The 15,617-nt window shown below is 52.6% G+C and overlaps 2 protein-coding genes across 9 annotated transcripts in view; both read left to right on the top strand.

Moving 5' to 3' along the window:
- Slc25a19 (solute carrier family 25 member 19) overlaps positions 1-9,279 on the top strand; it is a 14,083-nt gene extending 4,804 nt beyond the window's left edge. For 2 of the 5 annotated variants that reach the window (XM_021176515.1, XM_021176514.1), the window contains 4 exons: positions 2,580-2,750; positions 5,764-5,947; positions 6,841-6,971; positions 7,854-9,279. In XM_021176515.1, coding sequence (XP_021032174.1) covers positions 5,797-5,947; positions 6,841-6,971; positions 7,854-8,036 — 465 coding nt within the window. In that variant the 5' untranslated portion in view covers positions 2,580-2,750; positions 5,764-5,796 and the 3' untranslated portion in view covers positions 8,037-9,279. The remainder of the gene's footprint in view (positions 1-2,579; positions 2,751-5,763; positions 5,948-6,840; positions 6,972-7,853) is intronic. The other 3 variants (XM_029483098.1, XM_029483099.1, XM_029483100.1) reach the window with 3 other exon arrangements.
- Positions 9,280-10,495: 1,216 nt separating this feature from the next.
- Mif4gd (MIF4G domain containing) lies at positions 10,496-15,582 on the top strand. Of its 4 annotated transcripts, none has more exons than XM_021176510.1 (6): positions 10,496-10,680; positions 11,464-11,597; positions 13,848-13,957; positions 14,062-14,217; positions 14,327-14,419; positions 14,869-15,582. In XM_021176510.1, exons 2-6 carry the CDS (start codon positions 11,516-11,518, stop codon positions 15,094-15,096), a joined length of 669 nt encoding a protein of 222 aa, XP_021032169.1. In that variant the 5' UTR covers positions 10,496-10,680; positions 11,464-11,515; the 3' UTR covers positions 15,097-15,582. The 4 variants fall into 4 exon arrangements, with proteins under 4 accessions (XP_021032169.1, XP_021032170.1, XP_021032171.1 ...); XM_021176511.2 differs by having other exon boundaries at positions 10,502-10,662; positions 14,869-15,579; XM_021176512.2 differs by having other exon boundaries at positions 10,502-10,689; positions 14,869-15,579.
- The last annotated feature ends 35 nt before the right edge of the window (positions 15,583-15,617 follow it).

The following is a 15,617-nucleotide window of genomic DNA, read 5'->3' as shown; positions in this document are numbered from 1 at the left end:
CTTTGTAGACCAGGCTGGCCTCGAACTCAGAAATCCGCCTGCCTCTGCCTCCCGAGTGCTGGGATTAAAGGCGTGCGCCACCACGCCCGGCTTACTTTTTATTTCTTCAGTGACAAAGTGGGAGGCATGCTTGCTAAACAATTCCTACCAGGGTGTCAAGGCCAGAGAGCAATTTAACAGGAGTCAGTTCCTCCTTCTGTTCTTCTGTCTCTCTCCTTCATCCTGTGAGGTAGATCCTGTCGTCTTTCTGATTCTCCAGAAGAGAAGGCTATGACAGAACAGGTCCTAGGGTTCACTTGGGGCTTGATTTTTGTTTTGTTTTGTTTTGTTTTGTTTTGTTTGAGACAGGTTCTCTCTATGTAGCCCTGTGTATTCTAAAACTCTCTCTGTATTCTGGAACTCTTAGCCTACAACTCACAGAGATCCACCTGCCTCTGCCTCCCAGGTTCTGGAATTAAAGGCATTCAGCACTGTGCCTGGTTAGGGCCAGGGTTCAAATTCAGGTCATCAGGTTTAGCTGCAAGCACCTTCACCCACTGACCCGTCCGTAGTTGGAACTAGCCAGTGCTCCAGGTGCTTCTCTGCCTCACTGGGACACGACGGGAACAGGCAGCAGGTGCCGCAAGGATGGCGGGACGGCTGCCATGACCTCCTGACGGTTCCTGGTGCGAAGAGCAGCACGCAGCTTGTCACTTCAGGCTTTAGCTGAGCTCCATTGTACGTTAAAGTGTCCATGGTGGGAAGACAGTAGCGTTTGTCACTGCAGCCTGTGGGCCCGCCCCGTCACAGTCACCCTGTGAGGTAGATCTGATTATCTCTGTGTTTCTACAGAAGAGACGGCTGTGACTGAGGATGCCATTCACAGGAAGATGACAGACAGGCAGCCAGTGTGATGGGGGAGCGTAGAGCACCACCTTAGCTTGCTTGTGAGGCCCACAAAGCAAACATTTCACGAGAGAAGGGGCAGGATGCTCATCATGGAGCCAGGGTCAGGGTGGTGTCCATGCCACTCTCCCACCTGTTGAAGTCTACAGCTTACCAGGTTGTCACGTCTGTGTTGTCCCAGGTTCTTGTGTGATACACAATTAGACATCGCACCCTGTGAAAGCGAGGTCCCGGGAAGCGTGGCTGACAGGAGGTGGGCGTTAGGGGAGGCTGTGCCCTGTCAACAGAGATGAGTGATTCTCCGTGGTGTAGAGTCCCCTGCCCCGAATCACATAGCTCTTCCTAGGTTGCAGTGGATTAATGGAGTTTCCTGCATCTTCCAAACCTAGTATGATGGCACACACCTGTAATCCCACACTTGGGGACCGAGGCAGAAGAACAACATAAATCCAAGGCCGTACTGGTCTCTAGAGCAGGTTCCGGCCAGCCAGGCTCTTCAGTGAGGCCCTCACTCAGAAAGTGATAGTAAAACAGTTCTGTGTATGTGTTCTCTCTTTTTCTTTCTTCTGCTTTCTCTCTCTTTCTCTCTGTGGTGATGGTGTTTGTATGTTCACACGTGTGTGCATCTGTCATGTGTGCAGGGTGTGTATGTAGATCAGAGACCTGTTCTCCTCACTCTCCCATGCTTTTTTTTTTTTTTTTTAATTTGGCTTTTCAGGACAGGGTTTCTCTGTGTAGCCCTGACTGTCCTGGAACTCACACTGTAGACCAGGCTGGCCTCAAACTCACAGAGATCCACCTGCCTCTACCCCCGTCCCCCGTCCCCTGTCTCCCCCAGTACTGGGATTAAAGGTGTGTACCACCACCACCTGACTGTCTACTGTATTGTTTGTTTTAGGGTTTTTTAAGACAGGGTTTCTCCACATAACAGAGCCCTGGCTGTCCTCGATTCAATTTATAGACCAGACTGGCCTAAAACTGACAAGAAATTCACCTGCCTCTGCCTCCCGAGTGCTGGAATTAGTGTTGTGCACTGCCGTGCCCGGCTCTCTGCTATATTTTTTGAATCAAGGCTTCTCCCTAAACCGGGAGCTCACTGACTTGGTGAGACTGGCTGACCAGCAAGCTGTATGGATCCTTGTGTCTCTGTCTCCGCCACCACTGGCTCTGGAATCACAGGCATGCACCATGCACTCTGCTTCATGTGTGGGTGCTTTACCGAGTAAGCTGTTGTTGTTGTTGTTGTTTGCTGCTGCTGCTGTTTGTATGCTAGGTACCCAGAGCCTGTGTGACTTCCCACTGAACCACACCTTAGGCTGGTCCATTTCCTTCCTTTCTTTGAGTTTTAAAGATTTTTCAGTTGTGTGTATGTGGGTGGGGTGTTTGCATATGGGAGCTGGTACCCTGAGACCTCAGGTCCCCCCAGAGTTGGAGGTACAGGCAGTGGTGAGCTTCCAGATGTGGGCTCTAGGAACTGAATTCTGCTTGTAAGTGCTGAGCCATCGTCCCAGCTCCCTTCCTTATCTCTGGATACCTAGCCTGATTCAAATGGTAGGAAATGTGTCTTTCTACTCTGCCCACAAGATAACTGTCAGGCATCTGAGTACACAGAATGGCGTGATTCTCCTTCTGGGGAGCGGTGTCCTCCGTGGGCGGGCAGGTGTGTCCTCAGGCCTTCCCACTTGCTTCTGCAGTTTTTGGCCTTTGAAGAGCTGACTGAGCTGCTCTACCGAGCCAACTTGTACCAAACGCACCAGTTCTCAGCGCACTTTGTGTGCGGCGGCCTGTCTGCTGGCACTGCCACCCTCACCGTACACCCTGTGGATGTCCTGCGTACCCGCCTTGCCGCTCAGGGCGAGCCCAAGGTGAGCAGCCAGGACCAGGAGGGGAGCCTAGCTGAGGGGAGAGCTCAGGAGGTGGGGCTCCTGTCCCTCTAGGAAGCGAAGCTGGGGACACCTTGCATTCTCCGCACAGCAGCTGGGTTGCACGGCTTATAAGGAACCCGCACTCTGCAAGCGTCCATTTCTCCCATGGCCCATAGCCTTCCAGGGAGAGACAGCCTACAGGACCACCACAGGACAAGTGTCCAGCAGGGGGCCGCGTCCGGGGACTTGGGACTCAGGAAAAGGACGGGGCTCAGGCTCTCCTCACTGGTTGAAGGACATGGCGTGGCTGAGCCATTGTCTAGGAAGAACTTACCGATAGCATTGGGCCAGGCCAATGTCTTAGGGACATCTTAGGTTTCCTCTCGCTTTGAGCAAATACTCTGACAAAAGCTACTTAGGGGAGAAAGGGCTCAGCTTGGCCCCCAGTTGGAGGGTGCTGCCCACCCTGTTGGAGAAGCCTGTTGCCTTTGTCCTTTGACTACCACGTATACAAAGTGTGCCTATCTCCCCCCCCGCCCCCATACACACACACAAGAACTAAACATAGTGGCTGCAGAGGGGACTTAATGACTTAGGGCTGTGGTTCTAGAGGCCCAGGTTCAATCCCCAGCACCTGCAAGTATCTCACAAACACCGCAACTCCCGTCTCTGGGGTCCAAAGCCACTTTCTGGCCTCCGCAGGTCCTGCATGTGAGACAGACATACCTAGAGGCCTTCTATTGCTGCAGTGAAACCCATGACCAAATGCAGGTTGGGAGGAAAGGCTTATTTATCTTGTACTTCCACATCACTGTTCATCATCAAAGGACTCAGAACAGGAGCTCTCTCAGGGCAGGGTCCTGGAGGCAGGAGCGGATGCAGAGGCCATGGAGGGATGCTGCTTCCTGGCTTGCTACCCCTGACTTGCTCAGCCTGCTTTCTTATACAATCCAGGACCACCAGGGATGGCCCCGCCCACCACAGGCTGGGCCCTCCCCATCAGTCACTAATAAATGCCTACAGCCGGGTCTCATGGGGGCTTTTTCTCCATGGAGGTTCTCTCCTCTCAGACAACTCTAGTTAGTGTGTCAAGAGGACACCCATACTCATAAAGTCAAAACTATAAACGTTCTTTAGAAATATCAGTGTGAGCTGGGTGGTGGTGGCGCATACCTTTAATCCCAGCACTTGGGAGGCAGAGGCAGGCGGATTTCTGAGTTTGAGGCCAGCCTGGTCTATAAAGTGAGTTCCAGGACAGCCAGGGCTACACAGAGAAACCCTGTCCCGAAAAAAAACCAAAAAAAAAAAAAAAAAAAAAAGTATCAGTGTGAGTGTGTCTCATGTCCATCCATCCTACGGCTGCATTGGTGGCGTGAGGACATTTGGTTTAGAAATGGTTCTGGTTTTGTTTGGCCATCGTGTTCCTCAGGATGGAGACTCCAGTTGGGAAACATTCTAAGGATATTTGATTGCGAAAACAAACTCCTGTAGGAACAGTCTGGAAGACAGGATCGGGGCTGTGTAGAATAATTCACTGGAGTTTTGGAGGTTGGGGTGACTGCCCTGGAGGAGAAATGGGGTGAGGGTTGAGTCGGTCTCAGCAGTGTGGTGGCTGCTGGGCTAGAGAGAGGTGGGTGAGGAGAACCCAGCTTGTCCTGTACTTCCTGTTACTTCCTGACTCTTGGTGAAAGACCATAGAGAGGAAAAGGTGGCCCCAGTATCAGGCAGGAGACCAGCATGATACCTCTCCTAACTGCAGGACCTCGGTCTGTGCTGACCTGCTGTGAGCCCCAGCACAGCTGAGAAGTAGTCATTCACACAGAAGACCAGAGTCACCAAATTCTCAAACAGGCCAGCTTCCCCTGGCCTGGCCTGTAGTCCTCTCAGAGTAACCTGCTGCTAGCCTATGGAACATTTCCCGTCAGTCTACACCCTGCTCCCTGCCTTCCTGGGAAGGATTTTGAAATGAGCCGTCCACTCTCTGTGCTGTTCTTGTTTGTGATCTCCACGGGAGACCTAGGCAGGGCTTTGTTGCTGGTGGCTTTCCCTCGAGCCCTGGCACAGTGACCTCCAGAATTCCGGTGGCTCCCTTTGCAGTCTGCAGGACATGAACTTTCAAAGATTTATTTTATATATATGGGTATTTTATGCCTGTGCATTATGTGTGTCATGCAGGCTCTGGAACTGGCGAGCTGCTGTGTGGGCTCTGGGACCTGAACCTTGGTCCTCTCCAAGAGCAGGTTTATATGCCCATGAGAAAATAACAAGTACTGACGTTTCTAGAAGGAAAGTTATCAGAAAGCCACCCTTCTTATTGCTTTGTTCAGTTTGGAGGCAGGGTCTCCCTGAATTGCTTAAGCCAGGCCTGAGTCCTATGCAGATCATCTGGACTTGATCATCTTGTACCTAGAGGTACACCTGCCCCTCTGCCTTTTGAGTGTCAGGATTCCAAGTGTGTACTGTGCCCAGTTGGCCTCAGACATTTTTCTTTAAGATTTTGGTTTTGTGTGTATGGGTGTTTTGCCCACAGGTATGACCATGCACTGTGTACACGCAGTGCTCACAGAGGCCAGAAGAGGTTGTTGGGTGCCCTGGAGCCAGAGTTAATAGACAGCTGTTAGCTGCTGTGGTGCTGCTGGGAACGGGGCCTGGATTCTCTGCAAGAGCAGCAAATTCTTGTAATCACTGAGCCATCTGTCCTGTCCCTGGCCTCAAACGCTTGACCCTCCTGCTTCTGTCTACTAAGTGCTTGGACTGTCACCACACCCAGCTGCCCTTTTGAGATAGGGTCTTATTCAGTCCAGGCCAGCCTTGAACTCCTGATCCTTCTGCCTCCACCTGTCAAGTGCTAGGACTGCAGCCTGCGTCATTACCTTTATCTCTGGTTTTCCCTGACTGAACAGGAACAGCTAAGCTTCAGAAGCTGGGCTTTAGATAAGAAAAGATGTGTTTGGGCTGGTCTTGGGCAGAAACCGCCTCACAGGGTTCACTCACACTGCGTGTGCATGGGCAGATCTATAACAATCTGCGAGAGGCCATACGGACCATGTATAAGACCGAGGGCCCCTTCGTCTTCTACAAAGGCTTGACTCCCACCGTGATCGCCATCTTCCCCTACGCGGGTCTGCAGTTCTCCTGCTACCGCTCCTTAAAACGTGCCTATGACTGGCTCATACCGCCAGACGGAAAGCAAACAGGTGAGCTGCCCCGCAGCCCGGCCTGGGCCACAGCTTCTGGGGACCTTCAGGGCAGTGCATTTCCTGTCGGAAGGTAAGGCCCACCGACCCTCAGCCCCTGGCTCTGCAGCATGTCCTGTAGTAGAAGAGCTTGCTTCCGGCTCTCCACACCTCCCACCCCGGGCTTCCAGAAGGAGGCATATTTCCAGGGAATGGTCCTGCTGTCTGCTTTTTGTCAGAAGCCCAACCTACAAATTGCAGTTTTTTGTTTTGTATTTTACTTTTTACTTCTGTGGTTCCTGTTGGGGAGGGGTGGCGGAGAAGGGCATAGTATTCCCACTCTCATATTGGGAATCAGGCTCTGTGCCTCCTGGTGGGAATGACAGCACAGCGATGTGCTGGCTAACGTGCCTGTGTGGCTCTCTGTGCAGTGATTTGCGCGCGTGCACGCCTTGTGCCCTTGGAGGCAAGAAGAGGTCATTGGATCCCTAGAACTGGAGTTATGGGCAGTTGTGAGCCACCACGTGGTGCTGGGGGTGGAATCTAGGCCCTCTGGAAAAACAGCCAGCGCTCTTAACTGCTGAGCCACTTCTCCAGCCCTGGTTTATTTTCTTATTCAGGTGTCTATATGTGTATTGTGTGTGTGTGTGTGTGTGTGTGTGTGTGTGTGTGTGTGCAGGGAAGAGATACCCAAAGAGGCCAAAAGGTCCCCTGGAGTTATAGTTACAAGCAATTGTGAGCTGTCTGACATCTGACTTCAGTGCTGGGAACAGAACTGGGTTTTTTTTTTTTTTTGTAAGGGCAGCAGGTGCTCTAAACCCTGAGCAGTCCCTGTCCCTGCCCTGCCTCCCCCTCTCTCCCCTGTCATGTCGTCTGCCTTCATTCTTCTTCTCAACATGGTGTCTCTGGTTCAGGGAACCTTAAAAACCTGCTTTGTGGCTGTGGTTCCGGAGTTATCAGCAAGACCCTTACATATCCCCTGGACCTCTTCAAGAAGCGCCTGCAGGTGGGCGGGTTTGAACATGCCCGGTCTGCCTTTGGCCAGGTAAGCCATCCTTGTGCATCTGGATCATGAGGGAACTGGCGGTAGTGACCCTGTCCCTGCTGTGGTCTTCTGTAGCTTCATTTCTGTGCATAAACACACCTGCACATTTCTACAAAAACAAGGTTAGCTTGGTGGAGGTGATGGTGCACACCTTTAATCCCAGCACTTGGAAGACAGAGACAAGAAGACCGCTAATTTTGAGGCCAGCTTGGTCTATAGAGCAAGTTCTAGGACAACCAGTGCTACACATGGAAACCCTGTCTCAGGAAAAAAAAAATTAAAAATAAGGTTACACAATGCTAGGTTTTGTAACCTTATTTTTCTATCTACCAAGGTGTCCCAAAGAGAGCATTTGAATTTAGTCTGGGAGAAATGGCAAGAGCCTCAGGGAAAACTAGTGCAATCTGGCTGGCTGGAGGGAGGGAGGGGCGCTCATGGAGGACCAGCGTGAGCCAAATGTTGAAATGCTTTGAATACTAGCCAGACTTGGATTTGAGGCTGGATGGTGTCCTTGGTGCATAACACAGGGAGGGGTGTGGGGACATAGGCCAGGCTAGAGGTGGGCACCAGTCAGGGCAGATCTAGTGATGGCCTATTCAGACCCGCTGCCCAAGGGGAGCAGGATAATGAGGTGGAGACTCCAAGATGGGCCAGAGCTATCACTGCACAACAGAAGGAAACCAGTCAGGCACATCCTTACCAGGAAGGAGCTCTCGCTCTCCAGCTGCTGACCCCAGGCCCTTCCCCAGTTAACAGCATGCATTAGAAAGAGTGAGGAGCCCCTTCCTCCAGGGCCTCCTTCACCCCGCAAGCAGTTATGGGGGTGGGCAGCCGTGGTTTAGGTCCCTGCTTCCTTTTCAGTCTCCACCTTCCTCTCCCCAGGTGCGGAGCTACAGGGGCCTCCTGGACCTCATCCAGCAGGTACTACAGGAAGAAGGCACCCGGGGCTTCTTCAAGGGCCTGACCCCCAGCCTGATGAAGGCTGCGCTGTCCACTGGCTTCATGTTCTTCTGGTACGAGCTCTTCTGTAACCTCTTCCACTGCATAAGGAGGGAAGACAGATAGTTGTGAGGCAGGAGGGGCCTAAGGAGGGGCCCAACAAGACTTGGCTCTGAGCTCATACTGAACAATGGCTGCTGCCTGGTTGGCCTTCCAGGCCAGCTGCCGGGAGCATGAAGTCATCCGGAGCGGAGCTGAAGGCAGAAGGACGCAAGGTCTTTGCTGAACAAAAGGAAGAGAGAAGGGGATGATTGCACTGTAAAAAGAAGGCCTAGGTGGAGGAGCCTGGTGCGCGTGAGTCTCACCTCTGACCAGCCCAACCCAGAAGGAACTGGCCATCTTCTTTTGCAGTCCTGGCTTTGGGGAGAATGCTCCTAGCCCTGATAGGACCACACTGGAGTGCAGACGGATGGGGCCGGCTCTTTGCACAATTCTAACCTATACAACTTGGTCTGCTCCTCCTGCCAACTTATTTAATAGACATTAAAGTAAAACGCGCATTCCTTGTGTCACTCCTATAGCTTAGGAACACATCCCATCTGAGGGAGGATGATGGGGGAGGGGCTTGCAGCCCTGAGGTAGCCATGCTCATCAGCTTAGGGGGAGAACCCTGTCATGTGGGTAGCTTCTGAACTCCTGGGCCCAAGCCTTTGTGTCTGTGAGGCTCCACAACAGGTCAGGAAGGAAACTGAGACAGAGGCGGGAAGTGAAGGGATGTGCTCCGTGGCAGACAGGAGCGGCTCCCCTCCCACTGGAGTGCAGGGGCCATCACCAGCTCTGTAGGCATGCTGCCCACCGTGTCCTCTAATCCCAGATGGGCCTCAGGCCCAGGGCATGGGATGGCCGACAGCCTGGGGAGGTGTGGTGGGAGCTGTAGGCAGAGTCAGGGATCCAGATGAAGAGGGAGATTTCTGCTCATGGCACGGGAGAAGAATCATGTGACTGCCGTCTTTCCTATGCTTGAGCCCCGTGGTGGGGTTGATCTAAAGAGAGAATGGAGGAGAGATTTCTTGACTTTGTGGGATTCCAGCCCCTGCCATAACTTGGATTGTAATGCCTGCTGGGAATGGCCCTGATTGTGAAAACTGGGGCTCTGCCCTGCCTGTCAGTTCCACTCTCCCCTCTGTGGTCCACTGTAACCCTCCCCTAGTGGTTGAACCTTTTCTGATCTTGGCTCCTGATTCTGAAGACCCAGGGTCACTTGGGAGGGCTTCTGAGATGGGTGGCCTGTTGGCTTCCTGGGCTTGGAGCAGCAGGAGTGTTTTGTGACCCTTTTGCTGGAGAGATGTGAATAAATTTATATACCAGAGAAGAAGCTGACTGCAGACCACTGTAAGGATACTACATGTCTCTTCTACTGCTATGATAAACACCATGACCAAAAAGCAAGTTGGAGAGGGAAGGGTTTATTCAGCTTACACTTCCACATCACTGTTGATCACCAAAGGAAGTCAGGACAGGAACTCAAGCAGGGCAGGAACCTGGAGCCAGGAGCTGATGCAGAGGTCATGGAGGGAGCTGCTTACTGGCTTGCTCAGCCTGGACCATCAGCCCAAGGATGGCACCATCCACAATGGGCTGGACCCTTCCCCATCAATAACTAATTACAAAAGTGCTCCACAGGCTTGCCTGCAGCAGGAGCCTATGGAGGCATTTTCTTAGTTGAGGTTCCCTCCTCTCAAATGACTTTAGTTTGTGTCAACTTGACATAAAACTATCCAGCACACTACCAAAGTCCAATTGGGGGTTACTCACAGGAGCAGAAATGACTCAAAGACCAAAGCCCAGCCTAGCATTGCTGAATTCTTGAAAGCTGGAATCGTGGAGCACACTGCAGTCTGCAGGCAGCCCAACAGATTGGAGAGTCCTCCAGGCAGCTCAGTTGGTCCCAGCCCAGCTTCAGGTCAACTTGAGCAGTCTCAAGAGTACCCTGGGCAGCCCAGCTCAAGCTGCTGTTTCCACAAGGTGTGCTGGCTCGAGCCTTTTTAGGCCACTTAGCTCGACTGAGTGCAATTCGGCAATCCTCGCTGCTTTTAACCTTTAGTAGGGAGGGGCTTCCAGGAGCCTGTGAGTTGTTCACTTCTCCTACTTAGAACATCCTGTATCTTAATGCGCCTCCCTGCGTGGTGGGATGTTGTTTCTCCTTTATCTTAACCTGGAAGATTCAGGGTCGGCTGTCTGATTTTTTTTCTTTTTAAGAAGTCTTATCGACGTAAATTCCGTGCTCCTCATTACCCCGCCCTCAGGAGCTTCTCGAGCTTTTTTTGTACCTATCACCCTGAGCGCTGTGGCAAACTCTTAAAACAGCTGAGAGCTTTGGCTTCTGGTCCCTGGTGCGCAGCAGTGATGCTCCCGATTCCCCCTAGGAAAGACCCAGGGCCCTTTATCTTGGCTGCTCCTTTGGTTTAAAACTTATTTTACCATGAGTAGCAGGAGAGGGAGTTGCCAGAGTGTGCCCCAGCCCTTGCACTCCGCTTTAACCGGCCAAACCCCGGACGACTACGCCCCTCCCCCGGGCAGGCCACGCCTTCCCGAGGCTCCTCCCACGCTGCTCGGCCGGGGAAAGTCTGACCTAGTTCACCTGAGCCGGGCAAGGGACATGGTGACCCCGGCGCGGGGTGCGACCTGGCAAGACCAACTACTTCACGCGAAACTCAGGGAGGGTCCGGCCCAGCGCTCGGAGGCTTTCACGGTCAGAAACAAGGCGGAGGTGCGCCGGGTGGGTAGGGGACAGGGGCCGGTGAGCTTTCAGCGCGCGGCGGTGGCGGTGTGGCAGTTGTCGGGTGCCGATCCGTCTCCGCGCCAAGCGAGGGAGCGGCCCGGGGCGGCGGCGGGGTGCGGAGGCGAGGGCGAGCCGTGGCCGGCAGGCGGCGCTAGCGAGTCGCCCTGGCGCCGCAACGCGAGAAGAGCGCCGCCGCCGCCGCAGCCGCGCGGTACCAGGCCGGGCGCGCGCCGCACGGCGCTCCAGACGCAAGCGCCCTCCCACACGGGCCAGCCCTGGCCCAACGGCTGCAGGGGTGGACGGACTGGAAACGCTGGGAGAGAGGGGCTCGGAGCCCTGCTGGTATCAGGATCTGCGGCTTGGACTGAGCCAGCGTCCTCCGTGCTAGATGATAAGGGCGAGCCTGACGTTTACCTCTCTCCACACCCAGTTCAGTATTTGCTCCCCCAAATTTACCCTGATACTGACTGTATCAGATGTCAGATCTGGGATAACCCAGATCCCGCTGCGACCGTAGGTGAATTCCCGCTTCCCTTCTCAGCTGTAACCCCAGAAGCCTGGGTTTCCTTCAGCTGAGCAGCAGGTGGCCACTTGGTGCTCAACTACTCCACCCGAAGCCAAGTTTGGTGGGCACTCAGCCAAGCACTGAACGCGACAGAAAGTCCAGTTCCACCCGTCCCAAGGCCTGGTCTGCCCGGCCCAGTGCCTACAGGAGTAGAATCGGGAGCTTTGTGATTCACCCTTGAAGCCTCAACCGTCTTTGCTTCTCAGGTGCTGTCCTTAGTTTCAGGCCAGTGAAAACCTGCCGGGCTTATAGACCGTCATGAGCGAGGCCAGTAGAGATGATTATAAAATCCAGTCTTTTGATGCAGAGACGCAGCAGCTGCTGAAGACCGCGCTCAAAGGTGAGCCTCCCACCCACCACTTATTTTGTGTCAAGTTGACATAAAACTATCCAGCACACTACCAGAGTCCGACTTGGGGTTCCCATGCATATTCTGTTTGGGTAAGAGCCGCGCTGGGGGCTGAAGCCCAGAGCCAGGCAATGCCCAAGCCTTTCTTGGCTCTCAGAGAGTAAGTCACAACCTAATTCTCACCACATTTAAGCCAGTATTTTGGAGACTGAATCACAGAGTTAGATCTAAGATCATAAAGCCATTAAGTACCCATGAAAGAGAACACTGCTTCCTCTTTCAAGGCTTTGCATTTCGTGCAGTCAGCACCCTTGAATGTACAGAGATGCCTGGTTTGGACAGAGGTTGGAGAATCAGCCTGGCAGAGGGGATGTGTAATTGCCTGGCCCTTCCGTTGTAACACTCAGGACAGAAGTTTAACAGGACAATTAGCAATTGCCGTCATGTGCTAAGCTAAACATTTTGGAGACGTCTCCATGCCTGTAATCCCAGCAGATTACAGAGGTAGGAGGATTAGCACAAATTCAAGGCCCAATTGCTCAACACAGACAGTGCCTGTGGGAGGAGAGATAGCCCAGTGGTTTAGAGCATTTGTGTGCTGTTCTCCTTTAACCCCAGCAAGCAGGAGGCACGATAACTGGGGCTACATAGTGAGATGCTGTCACCAAAACAAAACACAACAGAAAGCCATAAAGAACACTTGACTTGCAGAGGACCTCGAGAGGTTCAAGACCATTGGTAGCTCAGTTTTCAGGATCCCGTGCTATCCTCTATCTCCGGTACTAGCCAAACACATGGCATGCATATATACATGCAAGAAAATATTCATACATATGACATGAATGAACCTAAAAAAAAAATTACATGGTGAGCTTGAGGCCAGCCAGAGCAAAACAAGACTATCTCAAAAAAAAAAAAAAAAAAAAAGTAGAAGCCTTGGCATTCAGTGTACGCCATCAAGGCAGTGCTAGAAAATAAAAGATGTGTAGTCTAAGAAACTACACTTGTGCTTTGGTCTCCTGCAGCCTTCTAATCTTACAGTCATTGATTTATTGGCACAGGATCTCTCCCTGGCTGGCCTACATCTCTCCCTGGCCTGCCTCTTCTGCCTAAGTATTTGGGATAAAAGGTTTGCACCATTCCTGGCAGAGTACAAATTGTTTTTTTATAAAGTTTTTTTTAAGGTTTATTTATTTATTATATATAAGTACATTGTCACTGTCTTGAGACACACCAGAAGAGGGAGTCAGATCTCGTTAAGGATGGTTGTGAGCCACCATGTGGTTGCTGGGATTTGAACTCAGGACCTCCGGAAGAGCAGTCAGTATTCTTAACCACTGAGCCATCTCTCCAGCCCACAAATTGTTTTTTGTTTGTTCATGTGTATACCTACTTGTCTGCTTGTGAACCACACATATACTGTGGCTGTGGAGGCAAAGGAGGGTGGCCGAGCCTCTGGAACTGAAGTTTTAGGCGCCTGTGAAGAGCCAGCGTGGAAGGTGGGAATCATGGAGGGCTCTCTGCAAAGCAAGTGCTCTTACCCACCGAGGCATTGCTTTATCTATTTTCTGATTGGGCAGCCGGGGTCCTGACAGTGAAAGCTGCCCTGCCCTTGCTCAGCACGGTTATAACCACCTTCTCCGGAGAATATGTTTTTCTTGGTTTGGTTTGGTTGCTTTGTCTCCAGCCTTTGGTCTACACATAGTAGGCATAGTGCTTGTTCCCTAAATATGCCCTTTATGCCCTCAACTTTAAAGACAGGATCTCACTATGTAGCTCTGGCTGGCCTGGAACTTGCTATGTAGACCAGGTTGGCCTGTCTCTACCTCTCAGGTGCGCCTCAATCCAGCTCCCTTCTTTTGAAACCCAGCCACATGTAGCCCAGGCTCTGCTGGAACTCTGTCTTTAGGCAAGAGTAGCCCTAATGTCTTGCTTCTACCTTGAGTGCCTCCCTGCTGGTTTTCCCTTCATCTCTTAAGCATGTGGTGGGGGATGCCCTATTTATTACAAATACCTCCAGTCCTTGGGTGTGGTGGTGTTTGACTTTAATCCCAGTACCCAGGCTGCAGAGTCAGGTGGATTTCTGTGGGTTTGAGAACTGGTCTACATAGTGTGCCAGGCCAGCCAAGGCTACGTGGTGAGACCCTCTCTCAAAGAAAAACAAACCCCAGTTCAATCCTTAGCAGACAGAGGCAAATGTGACTAAGCAGGCGGCTGTAGACTCCCCTCCTGTCTTGCCAGATCCAGGTGCTGTGGACTTGGAAAGAGTAGCCAATGTGATTGTGGACCATTCTCTGCAGGACTGCGTATTCAGCAAGGAAGCAGGACGAATGTGCTACGCCATCATTCAGGTTGTGGGGGCGGGCAGAGAGGGAGGCTGCCCTGAGGATGCCACCTTAGGGTCAGGTACAGGCTGGCCAGCGCCCTGCTTATCACCCCTCTCTTTGGCTCACAGGCAGAGAGTAAGCAAGCAGGCCAGAGCATCTTCCGCCGTGGGCTTCTCAACCGGCTGCAGAAGGAGTACGATGCCCGGGAGCAGCTCAGAGCATGCTCCCTGCAGGGCTGGGTCTGCTATGTCACCTTTATCTGCAACATCTTTGACTACCTGAGGGTGAGGCAAGGGAAGTCACCTGCGCAGCAGTGAAGGCCTGTGTGCCAAGGCTGAATTGCTCCCTCCTGACTGCAGCTCCCACCACCCGCCGCCTTTGCTCTTCCCACAGGTGAACAACATGCCCATGATGGCCCTGGTTAACCCTGTCTATGACTGTCTTTTCCAGCTGGCCCAGCCTGAGAGTCTGAGCAGGGAAGAGGAGGTGAGTGACTGTTGACAAGGCTGTGGAGCCCAGCCATGGAGGGCACTGCTCCTCAGCCAGGTGCTCAGCAGGGACAGCTAAGGCCTGTAGGCATCACTAGACAAACTACAGTGGCTGGAATTTATCCAGCACACAGAGGCCAAGGCTTCACTATTGGAGCCTTGTACTAGGAATGGCAAAAGCTGTGGCCAGCTGTGGGCACAGATGGCCCAGAAATCATCTGGGAGTCGGGTATATGGAAGAGGAGGGTTAAGCGACTGTTTGTGGAGGCAGGCCTGGTTTGGAGTTCAGCCGGGTCAGAATGTTCTGGAAGCCCCTTTTGGTAAGATTTGGGCCATGCCCCCTGGTGTCGGAATGGAGCGCGGTACTCAGCAGGTGCTGTCACCTCCTTGTGCCATGTTGCTTTGCTCCTCCCTCTGGCTGAGTAGGCCTTGCCACTGCCCCTGCAGGTGGACTGCCTGGTGCTGCAGCTGCACCGGGTTGGGGAGCAGCTGGAGAAGATGAACGGGCAGCGCATGGATGAGCTCTTTATCCTAATCCGGGACGGCTTCCTGCTCCCGACAGACCTCAGCTCCCTGGCACGGCTGCTGCTGCTGGAGATGATTGAGTTCCGGGCAGCTGGCTGGAAGACCACTCCTGCTGCCCACAAGTATTACTACAGCGAGGTTTCTGACTAGGCCTAGGTCTGCACCGCCTTCCCGTGACCCTCCTTTCAAGCTGGCACCAGCATCCTTGCTTCAGCCCCTTCTAGACTTTTTTGACTGCTGTGGTTCTGCCCTCTTCCCTTCCCTCACTCTGGACTTGTGGAGAAACCAAACAGACTTGTCTCCTGGCTGAAGACTGTCTGTCTTCCTCTGCCCTCAAGTCCTGTTAGCTTCCCGCCACCTTCCTCCTGGGTCTGGCAGGGAAGAATCAACTAACAAACACTGAACTGTGTAGCCACTGGTGCAACATGACCTTAGTGCCTCAGTTTTCCTGTCTATAAAATGGGCAATTTTAGCCATTGGTGGAATGCTTTGGGATGTTAAGGGCAAGTTTCAAAAATGGTGTTTTATATATTTTATAGAGACTTTTGTGGAGGGAAGCCTGTTTCCTCCAGTCTTGAGTGACTGCCTCACAAGGTTGGGGTGAGGGTTTTCTAATAAATCTTTTTTGAAACCAAACTGCGTATTTCCATAGCATCCAAAGGTGTACCCCA

The sequence above is a fragment of the Mus caroli genome, chromosome 11 (genome assembly GCF_900094665.2).
Source record: "Mus caroli chromosome 11, CAROLI_EIJ_v1.1, whole genome shotgun sequence".
Taxonomy (NCBI): domain Eukaryota; kingdom Metazoa; phylum Chordata; class Mammalia; order Rodentia; family Muridae; genus Mus; species Mus caroli.
The sequence above is the reverse complement of the archived record's forward strand: the minus strand, read 5'-3'. Positions and strand labels throughout refer to the sequence as shown.

Coding starts and splice junctions, on each gene's coding strand:
- Mif4gd (XM_021176510.1), top strand. CDS start 11,516: ATGAGCGAGGCCAGTAGAGATGATTATAAAATCCAGTCTTTTGATGCA. Junction 11,598..13,847: donor GCTGAAGACCGCGCTCAAAG/GTGAGCCTCCCA, acceptor CTGTCTTGCCAG/ATCCAGGTGCTGTGGACTTG. Junction 14,420..14,868: donor GTCTGAGCAGGGAAGAGGAG/GTGAGTGACTGT, acceptor CTGCCCCTGCAG/GTGGACTGCCTGGTGCTGCA.